General features: G+C 36.2%; 1 protein-coding gene across 4 annotated transcripts in view; it reads left to right on the top strand.

Annotated features, from left to right (window-relative positions):
- The window catches only part of unc5db (unc-5 netrin receptor Db), a 309,582-nt gene that overhangs the window by 258,926 nt on the left and 31,173 nt on the right, over positions 1 to 19,483 (top strand). For all 4 annotated transcript variants that reach the window (XM_077561281.1, XM_077561283.1, XM_077561280.1 and 1 more), the window contains one exon: positions 18,862 to 19,089. In XM_077561281.1, coding sequence (XP_077417407.1) covers positions 18,862 to 19,089 — 228 coding nt within the window. The remainder of the gene's footprint in view (positions 1 to 18,861; positions 19,090 to 19,483) is intronic.

The raw sequence follows: 19,483 nt of genomic DNA, 5'->3' as shown, positions 1-19,483 counted from the left end.
TCGTGTATAAGTCTTTGGCCACATAGCCTTAATATTTTGCTGACCCTTTTCACAGCAGCCAATTTGACATACAGTAGCTAGATAGATACAGTGAGCAGCAGTGACTGCAGACAATGATATCAATTAGCCAGCTTATTTCTTCTTGAAGTTATTTTTACTTTAGCTACCCACATTCACAAATTAAATAATATGCAAACAAATAATTAATGCAACTGTGTGGTGAAATACCTTTAAACTTGCGGTATCAAACGTACGGCCCGCCACTGGATCAGGTCCGCAAAGGGGGTTTAATCTGGCCTATGAGATGATCTTGTAAAGTTTAAAAAAAAGAGTAATGTTGGACCAATTAATCAGACGGTCAAAATCATTAAATATAAATTTGTAATTTCACAAGTAATCCTCAGATTAGCAATGCAATTTTTACATGGAATTGACCTTGATGAAAAAATAAAAACATTAACCAACATGAATCAAACAAACGTGCTGAATACGACACATTCAGCTACTGGCAACACAAACACATATGACATTGATTAAGGTCCTATAATTTCATTAACTGCGCCAAACAATGCATTCTGGGAACAATATATGAGTCGTATATGCAAAACAGATAGATATAACCAAGGTCCTATAATTTCATTAACTGCGCCACACAATGCATTCTGGGAACAATATATGAGTCGTATATGCAAAACAAGTAGATATAACTAAGGTCCTATAATTTCATTAACTGCGCCACACAATGCATTCTGGGAACAATATATGAGTCGTTCATGATTTTACCAGTCCGGCCCACTTGGTAATATATTTTCCTCCATGTGGTCCCTGAGCTAATATGAGTTTGACACCCCTGCTTTAAACTAAAGATCACTACTAATATTTCTGTCAGGAACATTACACTTGAGCAGTTAAGAGTATTTTCATTTGTTATCTTTCTTCTTTCTTTTTTGTCTCTTGTCATGTTGGTGTTTTAATGTTAAGTGTACTTGATGCATTTGTTTCAGTGAGAGTAAATCTTAAAGAACAAAAATATTGTAACACATTGCAATTCAGAAACGATAATACTGTTAGATATCTAATGACCAAATGTTAGAATTCTGATGCTGCAGTGGAATCAGGTGCAGATACTAAAGACCAACAGGAGGTTATGGCGCATGAGTGAGAGGATTTGAAGTAGGAAGTGGAGTTCATCTGAAGCAGGTGGCAGGTTTGAAACGGGTTACAAAGCAGTGTAGATAGATTACTGTAATATAGTAATAATTCTAAACTTGGCCCTCATTAATGACTAACTCTGGACAATACAGCTAAAGCAGGGTACACACATAAAGACGATCGGACTGTTTTTGTCACGATGCGTCTCTTTCCTAAACCAGTGACCATTATTCTTATGTGTGAACTGTGTTAAGAGTGTTTCCAAAAAGAGAAAACTCAGGCACTTAAAGGTGTTACAAGTAAAAGGCCTTTATTCAAACATGGCCAATTGATTAAAAAAAAAATTGCCCACGCATTTTGGCCTTATTAGGCCTTCGTCAGGGCAAGCTGAAATGGACTGTCATTGAACTGCTTTTATATAGGTAAGTCACATGTTCCATGTGGGCTGGGCACACAATCAGCTGGTGCTAAACATCCAATCAGCAAGCAGCAATACTTTTAAACGTCACCACTAAAAAATGAAACACTATTAACCAATTATTTACTATTTATTTTTACCAAAGAGAGAGAAATGAATGAAATCAAGTTCACCATTCAGACCAGGAAACTTTGTGGCTCTTAAAGTAGAAATCCAAAAAGACTCCCTCTGCTGGCTTTTTTCTTATAGACTCAGGTATGGTTCTATACCATAAGCTTTTAGAGTTTTATTACAATGATTGGAATATTTATAATGCAGGGCCTTAGGTTATAGAGCATTGCTAGTTCTTACAGTTCTTATGGCTTGTGTGCAGTGCTCTAACTTAACTTTGTTGATGACCAGCCGATGTGGCTGGTGACTCTCTAAAGTTACTAGCCAAAGACAATGCCTTTTTTTTCCCAGTGAAAATTCTCTCAGATTTGTTTTCTTTTTGAAGCCCCTAAACATAAAGTAACAGTATGTCTATGGCAGCATTGCTATTTTAAGAGATTGATGTAGGCCTAAATTAGAAACGATTAGTCGTATTTTTAACACGTTAAGATTTTTATAGTGAGCGTCTATGGGTAGGAAGGCTGAATGCCAATATAATCCAAAATACTGTGGCGATTGTTTTTATATTTTCACAGGTTGAACTGGGCATATGACTCTAATTTAGGCCTACATCAGTCTCTTAAAATAGCAATATGATCGGTTTGTTTATGATTGGTTGCAGGGTTGGGAGGGTTACTTTTAAAATGTAATCCATTACAGTTACAAGTTACCTGCTAAAAAATGTAGTTAGTAATGTAATCAAAGTACCATAATATTAAAGTAAAGTAACTGGATTACTTTTGGATTATTCCAATATTGAGTATGCTCATGAAGACAAAATAAAAATAAATATCACCACAATATATATTCTATACAATGTGCCCCTGCTATTTGCGGCCGACAGGGACCCGGGCAGCCTACAAATAGCAAAAATCTTTGTGTAATTAAAGATAGATAGATAGATAGATAGATAGATAGATAGATAGATAGATAGATAGATAGATAGATAGATAGATAGTCATCCAATGAGCATGACGATGTGTGACATTGGTGGGAGGAAGATTTGTTTGGAAGGTGTAACTCACATTATGGTTGTAGGCTAGCGGGCTAGCTAGCAAGAAGCTACAGCGTGTAGCATCCCGCTGGACTCTCAGCTCAAACTTTCGCTCCGAGTAAGTTCCAGTGAATACCTGTCGCCATCTCCTCCTCCCGTCTGTGAAGCTTTTTCAAACTGCCCGCATGTAGAGGACACGACTAGTCAATTTGTTCGTTCCCACCTCCCCGACATGTAACAACAGTCCCACTCGCTCTCTCTCGCTCTGTCCTGCTCTCTCTCTCTCTCTTGCCCTCTCTCTCTCTCATTCTCTCTCCCGCTCTCTTTCGCACTCTCTGTCATTGTAGAAATTGTAATCCCTCGAAGTAATCCACATTTTTAATAAATGTACCTGTAATCTGATTACATGTTTTTTCCTGTAACTGTAATGGAATACATGTATTCCGTTACTTTCCAAGCCTGATTGGGTGTAGTTTACTGATATTAAGTCACATACGAGCGCCACCCCACTGCCCCACAGTCTCTCATAAGGTACGGATGTAACCACTAACTCTGTTGGCCTAATTCATAGTAAGACCTTATTTAAGTATTATAGTCTGTTTTCAATGATGATGGTGGCAATGTGTGTGTTTGTGTTTTTGTACGTGTGTCATAATCCCAGTATGCATACTGCAGATTTATCTGCCAGTGCAGTAAGATAAATTTACTAACTTAGAATTCTTGAAATAAGAAAAACATGTTGATCGATATTAATCTTAAAATAAGCTTTAAACACTTATTCTAAGCAACAAATCAAGGAAATTAAATCTTAAAATAAACCATAAACACTTATTGTTTAAAGGTTAAATGGCCTTATTTCAAGTAAATTAAATCTTTCTTTTCTTTCTAATTTTTAAAGGGACTGCAACATGAAAAATCTGCTTTTTTGAGCTTTTAGCCATGTTAAAATGCTAATTCCTCACCAAAATCATGACCAAAATTGTGTTTTCCTCCATTCGCCCCTGTATGAAAAATTCTAGGTTATTCTGCTCTCCAAGCACCAGCACCTCCCAACCTGAGAAAACGAGCTATTGGCACGGTTTGTCATCGCGTGCGGCCCCACACCCGCACCGCCTCTGCGGACTAAACGCACGCCCACTTTCTCTGAGACCTCCCTCCATGGGATAATGACAAAATTAGCCTTTATCAATAAACATTCTGTCCAGCAATCAATTATTCTTCACATTGGCAATGCCAAAGTGCAATGAAATGACAATTGGCTGTCTTAAAATCCATTGGCTGACACTGGTGTAAACTGCAAGCCATTTGCGCTGATTAATTAAAATGAATGGACGATGTAGTGGATAGTGTGCTCGCCCCATAAGCAATAGGGCGTGGGTCTCCCACGATTTCTTGCGGCAAGGACCCATTTTGTTTAAAACGTTTATTCAAGAATTTATGGTTTGCATGACCAAACACAGAGATCTTGCAGCCCATGGAGTCCATTTAAAAAATCGTCTTAAAACCATGTTTCGTGGGCGCGGCTCTGACGACGTCATGAGAGGGGCACACCCACAGGGGGAAGGGCGGGGCAATTTTACTAAGAAAAATACCCACTGAAATAACTCATCATTATATGCCTTTAGTTAACTGTGGAAGGGCTTAAAATACCATAGTGTAGTCCCTTTAAGAAGCTTAAAACACTTCTGAAACAGAGCATCAAGTGTCAATCTTTATTTGTACTTTAAGTTGAGTGTCAAGCAGGGAGATAACTGGCAACATTTTTAACTGCATTTGTTATGACCCAGCCAGGGATTGAACTCACAACCTACCACTAGACCACTGAGCTGGTACTATGTTTACTGGCAAGAGGGAAAATGAGCTTAGTAAATATGACAAAACCACACTGAATATATACAATAAAGTGCTATATTGTAGGGCTGTGCAATTATTACACTCCACAATTACAAAATCAGCATAATTGTAAAAAAAAAAAAAAAAAAAGATTAATACTACTTTTGAGTAGTTTGAGTTGTTTAAATTTATACATTTGCACCTTTTTTAAATTTTAAAATAACGATTCAATTTTGTTTCACCCAAAAGGAACTTGCATAATTATAGTGTTTCAAAGAATTTTATTTGTCTGAATATTTTTTACATTTAAACATTTTCTTGTTTTCTACCAAAAATAAATGATCTTCCTGATCGTGTTTTCATTTCTTACCAAAATAATAGTGATTAATATTTTCTCCATAATTAAGCAGCCCTACGTACTATATTGCACTTTTGTTTGATTGTTTTCACACCTGTATTTTCCCTTTATCTTGGTACTAGATTCTGCAAAATCTTAAAATAAGAAAATGCAATTTATGAAACCCCAGTTCAGGGCCTTTGGTGTTTGTTAGTCATCTTAAAATGTGGAAAATGTTTGTCTTAAGCTAAAGTTAATCCAAGGGAAAAGGCTTGGAACAGCCTCGGGTTTCGGGCATCTGACACTTTAGCCCCAACACGAATTCCTCGGAGGCGAAACTGTAGACTTGCTTGCTTCTCATTCCTGATAATAAAATGTGTTTTTTAATCTCGCCGAATTGCTCGAATCCACTTTTGTTTTAGTTCCATGTTGCAGGAAAACGATTGAAATAAAAGGCAAGGCTGCTTTAATAAAGTTAAAACGCAGGAAGAGCATCCCAGTACCATTCAGTGGCTTTTATTTTTTTCGCCTGCGGCATTGTTGCAGTCGCTGTGAATGACACCGGAAGTTGATGCGACATTGATCACTTAACTTCCGGATTTTGTGAAAAAGGTCTATACCTCGTTCTCACATTACCAGACAAATTAGCTAGTAAATATTTATGTCCACCCATCGAAATTAATTTTAACCCTGTTAATTTAGAGCCCTGCTTGTTTGTGCTTGGCAAGTCTGGATTTAAATTCTATATTGATTCTATTAACCGGTAAGAATTGAAAAATATTGTGTGCCAAGAAGGGTGAACAAAGTTTGAACAATGGCTTGCATGGCTTGCAATTTTCCCTTGAGCTCAAGCAACTACAACTTTCAGATGCACTCAGTGCGGATATGTGTTACTTTGTACCGGTAGTCCATTGGATGATAAACTTTTTGTCAAATTGTGGATTTGTGCCTGCAGATGATTTAGGTGCAAGTGGAATGGAGGTATGAATAAACTATATTGCACTGTGATACAAAGTCAACACATACAAAAAACACAACTGTATACTTTTCTTTTTGAGAGAGAGAGCTCAATATTGTTAATTCTTCTTACCTATTCAACATGTCATCATCATTGCTCTCTCTCTCTCTCTCTCTCTCTCTCTCTCTCTCTCTTTTTCATGTGCGTGAGTTTGTGTGTGTGCATATGTGCGTGCATGTGAGTTTGTGCTCATTATTTCACCCGAAACCTATTAAAAATCCCATACCCTTTACCTGAACCGAGAATACTCTAGAATCCCGATAGTCGTGAAGTTGTCAGGAGACCCGAGGAGTGATCAAAGAAAAGAAAGATGAAACAAAGTGAAATCAAGCACCGACCAGACACCACCTACTACTGTACACACAGGGTTACAAACCAGAATCTTTCACCAACCCCAGAAACATATAAATTCCAACAAATTAGGGAGACCTCAAGAGACCAAAGGAAAGACTAAAGAAAGAAAGGAAGGATAGATGAAGCAGAGTGAGACCCACAGACATCAGCCTCCACCGATTCAGCGACAAGAGGAAGAAGCAGATTGTGTTTGCATTTTGGTAGTTGCTGGTGTGGTGGATCTAGCATGCATGAAAAACCTCCACCAAAAAGGGGAGCCGACGACCCTGGCCAGGACAGGGCAAGCGCAACCCCCCACGGCTCCCCAGGCCTCGGCAGCGCCAGGGCACAACCCCCCGGCTCCGCAGGGCCCACCGGCTGGAGAGCAATTAGCCTATTAGCCCGGTGTGCCCCCCACCCCAACACTGCCCGCGCCCCCAGCCCAATGCAGCAGAACGGGGCACGGCAGGCCCACCAGGCACCCCACCAACCCACAGCCCCCGACCCCCCCACCCACAGCCGCCCCCCACCATAGCCCAGCCCCTGGCTGTAGTGTTTTGTAAACACTGGAGACAAATGTCGGAGTCTGAGAGTCCCATTTTCTTCATCATGAATTGAGTAATATGTGTTCTATGAATAATTTTATATTCGATAAGTTTGTGTGTTTTGTCATTTTTTTATACGTTATCATAAACTTGAATCCAAAAGTCTGATTCCGGAGCTATAGACAAGTCTGTCTCCCATTTCGAGATAGGTAAATACATTTTATCTGTGTATGAAAGTAACATATATTTTTGAGAGTTTTTTTGTTGTTGTCGGAGAATGCTTTGTAAGATCCTTACCTAAAACAGGTGGTTGAAGCATACCCTGAAGTCTTGGAATTTGTTTCTTTACTATATTTTTAACTTACAGATAATGTAAAAAAATTCTGTTTTTTATTTTGTATTTTTGAAGCAAGTTTGCATATGATATAAACGTATTATATGAGAAAAGATGGTAGAGATGTGTAATTCCTTTCTGCTCCCACACACCTAAATAAAACGATTGATTGTTAAGTTGAAAGTCGGGTTTATGCCATATGGGAGAAAGCCCGCAGGGCTCCAATTATGCTTTTGTAATTTCTAGTGCCTTCCACCAGACGGTCAGGGTGGCGGAAATCATTGGGTTTTTAAAACAATTGTGTCGCTTAATCGCTGTTGTAATAAAGAGTCAATCTAAAAGTCTGAGGTTATTACAATCCTTCTGTTCTAGTTCCAGCCAACAATTGGTGTCTCTGTTGGGTTGTGCCCATAGAATGATATATTGCTATATTGTAGCTGGTTAGCTATATAGTAGTGTATACAATTTGGTGCCTCTAGACCTCCTTTGGATTTGCTTTTCTGAAAAGTAGATAGACTAATCTTTGCTTCTTTTTATTTTATCCCAGTAGAATTTTGTAACGGCCGAGTCCAGCGACTGGAACCAGTTAGACGTAGATTTGAATGGAATCATTGAGAGAATTTTTTTTTTATTTTGGGTAAAACTTTCATTTTAATGGTGGCTATTCGTCCTATTAGAGAAATAGGAAGATTATTCCAGCGCTCTAGGTCACTGTAAATGCTTTGTTAAAAAAAAAAGTTGAAATGAATTAAATCAGTTAAATTAGGTGAGATTTTTATGCCTAAGTATTTTAAATTACCTTTAGAAAAAGAGTAGTGTGGGTCCTGGCTTACAGGGTTCCATGAATTTTATGTAATAGGTAGTAGTGTTGACTTTGTCCAGTTAATAGAATAATCTGATAAATGTGAGAGTTTAGTTATTAAGTTAGATACTTCCCCTAACGAGATAGCAGGTTCTTCTAAATAAAGTAAAATATCATCTGCATATAGATTAATTTTATGTTCTGTTACCCCGGAGGGAATTCCTTGGATCCTTCTATCCCGGCGTATAGGTAATGCAAGCGGCTCAATAAATATTGCAAATAATAAAGGGGACAGTGGGCATCCCTGTCTTGTGCCTCTGTAGAGTAAAACTCTGAGATAAAATCCCATTAGTAGTAACTGTAGCTTTAGGAGAATCATATAATACTGACACCCAGTGAATAAATGACTTCCCAAAGCCAAATGTATTTAGAACAGCAAAGAGGAAGGACCAGTTAACTATTTTGAAGGCTTTTTCTGCATCCAATGATATAATAACTGCCTTTTTATCATGTCTCTGTGACATGCTAATAAGGTTAAAGAGTCTCCTAATATTGTTAGTAGAATGACAACCTTTAATAAAGCCTGTTTGGTCACTAAGAATGATTGTCGAGATTACTGTTTCTAGTCTAGATGCAAAGGCCTTTGCAATAATTTAAGTTTCAGTATTATTATTATATTATTAATATTATAAAACACAACTTTATACTGATGTACAGTATGCTGTCTAGCATGTTTGTATATTTTTTCTATTTCATTCAGGCTCATGTTTAGTCAGGCTTACCTTTCATAAGCAACCAGGTTGTGTGACTTGGAAAATAGTTTCTCAGAAGTTAATCTAAGAAATTGACTAAAAAGAATATGAATAATTATAAGATTACATTAATTCTGATATTGATTGGGGGACACAGAGATTATGATGGATCTCTGCAGCTGCAAAAATGTTAAGTATTTTTTAAAATATGTTTAGAATTTTTTTTCTTTTGGAGGTGGGGCAAACCCCCTTTTTCATGGGAAAAAATGCTTATTGGTGGTATTTCTTTCCAATGTATTTATATTGGGCATCAATAACACACAAATTTTCATTATTCTCATCCGGCCCGGTCCCTAACCCTCGAAAATAGCGGGGGCCTACTCTAGTGGTTTCCAAAAGAGAGCAAAAAAAGAAAGGGTTTTTTACACCATTAAAGTCCATCCATACATCCATTTTCGCATGTCTTGTTAAAATACACAGCACCCACAGAGGACCTCTTAGCTCTTATTGCATTATCATAAAATTCATACGGTGGTGTGTTAAGATGTATTTATGAGGGAAATGGAAACCCATCTTCAAACTGCATTAACATAACTCTATGCACAAGAGGAATCCCCACTTTACATGATATGGGTGAACTAAGTGGTGACATTATTCTGATTGTGTCATGTTTATTTTCAGTCTTGTTTACTCCCTGTCATGTTTTCCTTGTGTTTTCCCCTTGTCTTGTCATTTCTTGTTTTATTGTGAAAAGTCTGACTCCTCTCGTTTCTGGTCACTTGCCCTTCCTCGTGTGGTGTCTGTGTCAATCCTGATTGTGTCCACCTTTCCCCATTACCCTCATGTGTCATCCAATCAGTGCCCTCAGCCAGGTGTGTCTTGTCATGTCATTAGTGTTGGTGTATTTAGTCGGTTGTCTCCCCCCTGTCTGTGTCGGTTCATTTTTGCTGTTGCAACTGTCGTAAGTCTTTTGCCACGTCACGCTGACCTCTTCGCCTGATCAGGATCCATGTCATGTTGTTAGTCTCGCCTTAGTTGTTTTGTCATGTTTAGCTTCATGTTTTGTTAGTTCAGTTTATTTTGTATTTTGAAGTTAGTTTTTTTTTGATTAGATATTAAAACGTCTTTTTGGACTGCACCTCTGCCTCCTTGCCCTGCCTTCCCGCATCTGGGTCCTAAAGCCCCCACCTTACTGACAGATTGTACCAGAATCATTTATGATTTGTTGTATATAATCACAAATCATACAATCACTATTATGGTCAGGCACCAATGTGTCCACACTGATTAAGTATTCATTGTCCTTTTACAAAATGGCAAACAAATAAATGAAAATATAGCTGCTAAATAGAACTAAATTCAGTTTAAAATTTTATTTATATTATAATATTGATTTTAATGCACAATATGCATTGGATTGTTCAGAGAGAGTGAGAGAGAGAGAGAGAGAAGACAAACTTTATATCAATAAATTACTCTTGTGGAAAATATTTTTTAGTTCATTAAAAATACTGAAACTAATATATTCAATAGAGTCATTAAACACGTGGAAAATACCTTTCAGAAGGTGAATTTTTTCTTAATTTCTATATTAAAAATAATTGTGTGATATTCAAATCTCTTGAAATTGTGAATTTGGGGGTTTTGTTATCTGTAAGCTACAGCCATCAATATTTAAAAAAAATCAATCAATAAATAAATAAATAAACATGAAATATTTTACACTGTGTGGTGATTCTTTATATTATTTAAGTTTCAGTTTTTCTTGAGCTCCTGTAATGGATTTTTCTCATTGAGCTGCACCTGCATATTAAGATTCATGTATTTTAAAATACCGGTAGAGCATTTTTTTTTCTTCAGATTTTGATTTAAATAAATAAATCTAAATTATTATAGTATAGTATACATTGTTCAAAATGTAATATTGATCAGAATAATTTAGATTATTCTCAAAGTTAATCGTACTTTAGAATGGGATTCCCTCAAGATCTATCTATCTATCTATCTATCTATCTATCTATCTATCTATCTATCTATCTATCTATCTATCTATCTATCTATCTATCTATCTATCTATCTATCTATCTATCTATCTATCATCCATCCATCTAAAAATCAAGTACTTTCCTTCAACTTCTTACAGTACTTTGTTACTTTTTGTGTTGCTTCCTGCCGGAAGAAGTTTTTATGTTCAGTCATAAGCTTAGTGACCAAATGCACTTTACAGACGTGCGCCATTTGTTAGCTACAGTTTTATGTGTTACAATAAAAATAATAATAATACAACTCTCTGTTTTGTAGTTTTGTCTATAGGGTAACTTAATGATATCAAGCACATGATAAAATAGTACATCATAAAAAGCAGGACTTTGGAGCTCAGGTCAGTGACCACCACCAAGAGAACGCTAGAGGTTTCTTGTCTTGCATAGCAGCTGCTAGTAAGAGTGCGGAAGGCAGGCTCAGTGCTTCTTATCATTTTAACGAGTGGAAAAAATATTGCTCCCCAGGCATCAGTCTAGAGCACATTATTTGTTCTCACTGCACCTATTAAGTTATATAATCACAGGATTCTATAGGTCCACACTGGGTCTTATAAAACATTTGATGATGGTCAGATTTTTGAGGATGAGGAGGGTAGATATGCACATTATGTTTCTAGGCTCCAAATAAGCCATTTTGCAACACAGTTTGCTAATTTAAATTTGTATTTTGTATCTCAAACAAACACATTGAAACCTAAAACTGTGACTGGGCGAGCCTGTCAAAATGTCATGGAAATCACTGAACGTTAACTCAGTATGCCTGTAATATGTCATGATTTTTCTGAATATTTCCGCTCCTACCAACTTAATAAAATTTTCCCTCTGCTCCTTCCATGCGGGTCTCGGGAGGTGGGGCGCATTGCTTCATAACTGATTGGGGAGGGTACACAACTCAGGCGTGAGCCTATGGCAAGCCCTTTGAGCATTTATTCCATATCCTTGATATCAGACAGTAGTGTTTCTCAACTAGCGCAGTCTTCTTCAGAACTAGTTGGTCATTCAGCCGTACTAGTTCTGCGCTTTGTCATACTACTTGTACAAAATCACTGACATGTCACTCATTTTCTGCAACATTTATCCAACTAGTGCTGACATAAGTCTAACTAGTGACACATACAAGCATGCATGTAGTGCCAAACTCGCAGCTAGTCAGCTTTTGTATGCACTAGTTGCCCACTGGACCAAACAAGTAATGTTCAAAGTCTTACTAGTTAACTAGTAAGGCACAAAAGCTCTAACATGTTTACTAGTTGACCGTGAATTATTCTAACATGTTAACTAGTTACCTCTGATTTCCTGCACTATCTAACTAGTGAGAGCTGAAATACCTACTTGTCAACTAGTGAATGACAAAACACTGACATGTTAACTAGCGAAAGCCTCTTAAAGTCTACATGTTGAACTAGTGACACTCAAACGTTCAAAATCAATACAGAGCAGTCACTTTCCACTTTATATGCTATACTAAATAAAAAGGAATCCAGTGCAACCGTTCAGAAATAAATTCTCCCTTTTTGAGGATTTGAATTGTCATTTGTTGGTAAATCCGTTCAAACTGCTGGTGGGAGGAAATGTATCATGATTGGACACAGGGGAGTGTTACAAAAAGAAAAACTGTATTTGAAACATCCACACAATTGTAAATAGTACCACGGTTGCACACATTTGTAAATAGTTTGCCAAATTGTTTTGTCAAATTGTTACACTGTTGAATGTAAATAAACGTATTTTGCTATCAAAAAACACTTTTTTCATTGTTGGTGGTAGTGTTTTACAGAAGTAAAGCACTGTTTAGGTGTTTGTGGCATCATTCATGGGAAAAAAAAGGTGTCAAATTCACTAGAGTGCATGAAATAATATCGTTTCACAAAAAGCTTGATTTCTCCGTATTTTGTTTCAAAACAGAGCATTTGGGTGAAACTAACCATTTTCTATTGTTGATTACTGAAAAACGGAATAAGGTAGAAACAAACTTTTTTTTGATTAAAGATGAGAGTCCAATCTTTCATTTGGTAGTATGTGTGTTTCCATAGTCGAAACACAAAATTTTCTCGGCTGGCACCCACGATATCCGTTTTCTGAAAACGTCTGGCAGTCAAAGAGTTAACAAGTACGCTTACATTGAGCATACATGTTAACAAGTAATCTTACGTTGAGCATGCATGTTAACAAGTAAGCTTAAATTGAGCTTACAAGTTAACAAGTAAGCTCACATTAAGCGTACATGTTAACAAGTAAGCTTACATTGAGTGTACATGTTAACAAGTAAGCTTACATTGACCTTAACTACATGTTAACATGTAAGCTTACATTGAGCGTACATGTTAACAAGTAATCTTAAATTTGAGCTTACGTGTTAAATGTCCGTCCTGAGACTGGGAGGTCGTGGGTTAGATTCCCGGCCGGGTCATACCAAAGACTATAAAAATGGGACCGATTGCCACTCTGCTTGACACTCAGCATTAAGGGTTGGAATTGGGAGGTTAGATCACCACATGATTCCCACTCTGCTTGACACTCAGCATTAAGGGTTGGAATTGGGAGGTTAGATCACCACATGATTCCCGAGCGCGGCGCTGCTGCTGCTCATCGCTCCCTCAGGGGATGGGTCAAATGCGGAGAACAAATTTCGCCCCACTTTGATGGGTGTGACAATCAGTGGATCTTATCTTATCTTATCTTAACCAGTAAGCTAACATTGAGCTTAACTACATGTTAACAAGTAAGCTTACATAGAGCTTAACATGTTAACAAGTAAGCTTACATTGAGCTTGCATGTTAACAAGTAAGCTTACATTGAGCTTACATGTTAATAAGTAAGCTTATATTGAGCTTACATGTTAACCAGTAAGCTTACATTGAGCTTGACTACATGTTAACAAGTAAGCTTACATTGAGCTTGCATGTTAACAAGTAAGCTTACATTGAGCTTACATGTTAACAAGTAAGCTTACTTTGAGCTTAACTACATGTTAACAAGTAACTTTACATTGAGCGTATGTTAACAAGTAAGCCCAAAAATTGCTGCTACATCACTAGTTCGAGCCTCTTCTGACACACTATAGTGTCCATTTTTTTAGCCCACTGGTCACTCTCTGTCTATGCCTGTATATTGCACTGTATCTATACAGTGCAAAAATACTTATCCAGTTATTTAAAAATAAAACAAACAAACAAACTGAAAACAGCCACAATGCTTATTGAGTTAACTGGTGGGGGCGAGATGAATTAAGCATGTGCTGTTGTTTTTTTGTTTGTTTTTTGTAAATACAGTTTATTTTCTTTAGAGTTATTGCGGTCCAGGCACTAAAGGGTTAAAGCTTCAAGACATCTAATTTGAATATCGACCAATCAAAGGTCTCTTTCCCGCTTGCTTTATTTGCATGCCGTCCAATAGTGAACGTGTTGGCGTTTGAGTCGTAGAGACGTCTATGGTTTACTGTTGCATTTTGAAAGTGTAAGGGCCGAATGTCCACTGGTATCACCAGTTGCATTTTTTCTTACCTTAGTGGTTCACTTGTAAGATTTAACATTTATTACTAGTTAACTAGGAAGGCATAGAATGTCCACTACTTACACTAGTTGGGATCTTCCCTACCTTACTAGCTGACTAGTGAGGTACAAAATGTGATCTAGTGAACTAGTAAATGCAAATATACCCACTAGTGGCACTAGTTGGGCTCATTTTGACCTCATTTGTTAACTAGTGAATCACTTGGTTTCTCTCTTGCAAGCTAGTTACATCCAGACTAAGTCACTAGTTAACTAGTGACACTGATGTTTATTTAACTAGTTAACTAGTGGAAGGCATTTTCTTTCACAAGTCAGACCAAGAAATGAATTTGTACAAGATTTGACAGAACACGTTTGACATGTTTCCTACATGTTGGGCGTGTCTTTTAACTAGTGGACCCTTATGTAGCACTGGTAAGAAACTGTGCACAACTAGTAAAACAAATATCTAACATGTAGTGAATTTTGCTGCACTAGATGATGATTCTAGTATAATAGGTGTCATTTACTTCATACTAGTTTAACAAAAATGCTTACTAGTGCGCACAACTAGTAAACTTCCGAAGTGTTGTAACTGGCAAACATGTCAACTAGTGAAATGTAATTATTTTCACTGGTTAACTAGTTGATTGCACATGCCACCTATTGAGCAATTGTGTGAAACTTGCACAGTCAAAGTCTGTACAAGTTCAGTCTTCATGCCGAAACGTGAGACAAAATACCTTCTACTAGTAAACTAGTGATAAGAAAATCTGTGTCACTAGTTACTCACTCTGTACCCAGATAGTTTACTTGTAAGAAAACATGTGTTTCACTAGTTAACAAGTGGCATCATAATGAGCCCAACTTGTGTAACTAGTGGATATCTCTGCATTTACTAGTTAACTAATGAACATTTTGAGCCTCACTAGTTAGCTAGCTTGTCAGGTCCAAATAGATGCAAGTAGTTGTGTAGTATGGGTTTCTGCATTTACTAGTTAACATGTAACGGTAATAGGCATCCACTTGTTAACGAGCTCCAATTACTCAACTACTTGTAAACTAGTGTAAAACATGAAATTAAAGGATGTGGTATAATGACAAAATCAGAATCTTGATTGGTGTATTTTAACTGCACAGCCAATAGGAATCCTGGATGCACGTCTGCCCCACCTCATTATTTTTTTGGGGTGTAAATAGTTGGCTAGTGAGCATGTTGGCATCCACTAACTCTACTAGTGAACATTTGGGACCTCACTAGTTGAACTAGTTCAGCCAAAATGTCTCACTAGTGTAACTAGTGGATATTTGGGGCATCAATAGTTAACTAGTAAAACATTTGCGTGTCACTAGTTCAACATGTAGTGTGTTTTGTCTTTCACTAGTTAACTAGTGGGTGTTTCAGCTCTAACTAATGCAAGGAAATCATACACATGTCATAAAATTTACAATCAACATATTTTTCCCTTAAAATTATACATTTTCTCAGTTTAAACTTTTGACCTGAAATCTATGTTCTATTCTGAACAAAATATTGAAATTTGGCACTTCCACTTAATTGCGTTCAGTTTTTATTCACAATTTGTATAGTGTCCCAACTTTTTGGGAATTGGGTTTGTACACTCCAACTTGAATCATGCCCTTGAACCAACATTTAATATACAGTATTTATTTCTTATTTTAACTATTTTCTCTCAAGGTGTCCTCATTTTAGTTTGAGCACTTTCAAAACTTTTTCTAGCATAATGAATATTTGTCTTATTTATAGATAGCTGGTCTACGCTCATGCAATGCACAACCATAAACCTACTGTATTATTATGGTGCATAATAAAATGCTAGCTACTCAAGTGAAGTTGCACAAAATTTGTATTTCATGCCTTGTTTCTGATACAAGAAATGCTAAGTTTAAGTTTACATTTATATTTATTTGCAAAAGCACCAATGGAAATTTTTCGAGACAGTTTGATGCTATGCACAATGTTAATTTAAGAAATAGAAGATTTTGATTGTATAAAAATGGAAAACAATATGTTGTTCATTGCAAAGTGAAAGGTAAAAATATAGTTTACCGAAATACACAATTTTTCTGTAGAATTTTCAGTAGGATACTCAAATGCTGAAATATTTGACATCTGCAGCCCTACATTCCACCTCCCCATTATATTATCATGTTTTTATTGTTGAATAAAACCCTTGCTTCAGGACCCTGGGATTAACCTGCCTAAAATTGCTCCTCAAATTAAGTCACTCATTAGCAAAATTGCTCCTCAAGGAAGAAAGAAATTATTTTGAGCTTGATGTTTTGTTCAAACAATAACTCGTTTTGCTGTGATTTCCTTGTCATTACAGAGTGAATAACTACCATTATCATTTCAAATCCAGTTTGATTCTGGATATTTGGTATCCGGTGACACCTTACAGTATTTTGATACTTGCTTGCTTCTTCCCACACAGAAAACAAATGTTGGGTGTATTGTAATGTTGGAACGGTAATGCAGGGGAAAGCTAGGTATAAACAATTTCTTCTCTCCAGTTGGAAATAATGAAGTGCTTAGAATGCCATTGTCTCATAAATAAAACACTATGTTGCTCATAGTGACTATTTTATGTTGTGCTATGTACCAACATCTTTACTATAGTAAGGAATGGGTTTTGTTTTGTTTTTTGTCCCTCAGGGATTGTTCACCAACTGTGTAGATTTTTTTTTCTTTATGATTTAAACCTGTTATCTTTTCCTATAGTGGTGAAAAAATAGTTCAATCCATAATGCATTCATTTCATCAGTGTAGCTCTTTACATGAATATTTGATGTTGTGTGCTACTTTTGAATTGAACAAAACTGGAATGTAAGTGTCTTACATGAGTTTTATAAAGCAAGTCTCCGTGCTGTGGAATATAAAAATGCTCTTATTTCTTCATATTGTAAGTTTTGGTGGTGTTTTCTTTATGTAATGCGTCTATTTTACAGCAATTGAACTCATTATTTATATGTCATTAGATTTGGCAGAAACATTGACACCTTTTTGTTCATTTGTTTTCCATTGGACCTCAAGCGTAAGCTCCAGCTCTGGAGCAAAAATTCTAAATCGTCTGCTACTTATTGGAAATTAACCAAAATATTTTCCCTGATACTTTTTAAGTGTGGGATATTATTAAAATACTAGAAGTTTAAATTGTAAAAGACCGAATGAATGCATATACTGTACTGATAAATAGCAATTTACATTCTTAGTGATAAAAGTATTTGATTTAACCTTTTTGAATCAAAATTCACAGTACAATTTAGGAGTGCAAAAATATTATATATACAACATAAGTGACCAATAAACCTGCTGGAAACAGACACTTCTTAAATGGTGGTTTAGATCACAGGAGTCAAATTCAATGCCCGGGGGCCACATCTGGCCCGCCACATAATTTTGTAGCCCTCTGAAGCAAATCCTGCTCATAAACTTCAATGATTCTTGCTAAAATGTATAGCAGATTTCAAATTATGTCGTGAATAATACATTTAAGATATTGCAAGCATTTTCCTTTTACCAACACCATTTTTATAGTAACTTGAGCAATACTTAAGATATATATATATATATATATATATATATATATATTATATATATATTTATTTATTTTTTTAAATAAACTATTACACTAGACTTCTAATTTCTAAATTATACTGCCTGTACATTAATTTGTTCCTTTAAATGTAATAATATGCTAAACATTTATAACTTTCACAGTCATAATGGCCCTATGAGAGACACGGGAACAACAATGTGGCCTGCAAGTAAAATACGTTTGCACCCCTGATTTAAAAGAACAAACTGAAATATAAAATAATGTCTTGTATTGTCTAATATGCATATGTATGTAAACAGTGACTGATATAAAAGTATTTCAGGATTATTAGGGCTGGGTATCAATTCTAATGTCCTCAATTGATTTGATTTTGATTCACAAGAGGTCAGTTTGATTCAATTTGGATTTTTTTTTCTATTTGATTTACTTCAATTCAATCACATATTGATTAATTCTGGAACATCAATTCTTCTTAAATAGCAAGAACATGATAAAAACTCGGCAAACATTAATTTCCTAATTAAAATTTTGCAGAGGCAGTAACTGGTTAAGTGATTTTGTTTATTAAGGGAAGTAACGTCACTTAAGTTAAGGATGAGAGGAAAATATTTTCATAATTCTAATTCAACAATTGTGAATATAAATGACAAAGATTCTGAATTGCTTAAAGTGCAATAAGTCAGGTCTTTCATTAACGTAAGTAAATACTTTTAAATTCATGTGAACAGTAAATTTAAAAAAAAAAAACAGTAAGATACAACAACAAAAATGTGGCCTTTAAAATTCTATTTTCTTATGAATTTATGGGAAAAAGAGATATTAAATAATCGATTCATGTTTTTATGAATCAATATCGGGCTCGAAAAGGAAAATCGATTTGATATTGATTATTCGATTTATTAAACACAGCCCTAAGTATTATAGAATATATATATATATATATATATATATATATATATATATATATATATATATATATATATATATAATATATTAAATGTAGGTTACTGTCACTGGGGACATTCAGACATCTTCATAAGAGGTGAAAACTGTGCAATGTTCTCTTCTGGCGTTGTAGGAGGTGATGTTGGTGGAGGATGAGTCCACTTCTTGTTACTGCCTAATGGACTCCACAAGTTGCCACCTGCTGCTCAACCAGCCAGGTTCATACGCCCTGGTGGGCGAGCCCCTGACACAGGCTGCCATCAAGAGGCTGAAGCTGGCTGTGTTTGGGAACATGGAGGCCACTTCCATGAGCTACAGCCTGCGGGTGTACTGTGTGGATGATACGCCACACGCCTTTCAGGTGGGGAACCAAAAGATTTGATTGTGCAAAACCATCAAACAAAAAGCAGGTAGAAACTGTTTGGGAAAGATGACATTCAGATCCATCTCTTTGGCTTCCGCTGTTTACAAGCAGCCACTTTTTACTTTGAGAAATCACAACAATGACATGCCTAAGCATGCCAGGTTATTTGCCCAAAAAAAGAAAGAAAGAAAATTCAATGTAATGTCTTCTTTGGAATTTCCCAAAATAAAATGATTTAGCAATAATGACTGCTACATGCTATGTTTTATTGAAAAGAGCTTAACATTCACTTATATTTATATAGTGCCAATTGAGCGACTGAATTTTCTGGTGCACACTTCCACATATTAAAAAAATTCAAACGTCTGTCATTAGAACATACTTTTTTATA

This window comes from Vanacampus margaritifer, chromosome 3 (assembly GCF_051991255.1).
Source record: "Vanacampus margaritifer isolate UIUO_Vmar chromosome 3, RoL_Vmar_1.0, whole genome shotgun sequence".
NCBI lineage: Eukaryota > Metazoa > Chordata > Actinopteri > Syngnathiformes > Syngnathidae > Vanacampus > Vanacampus margaritifer.
This window is presented reverse-complemented; position numbering and strand designations above follow the sequence as displayed.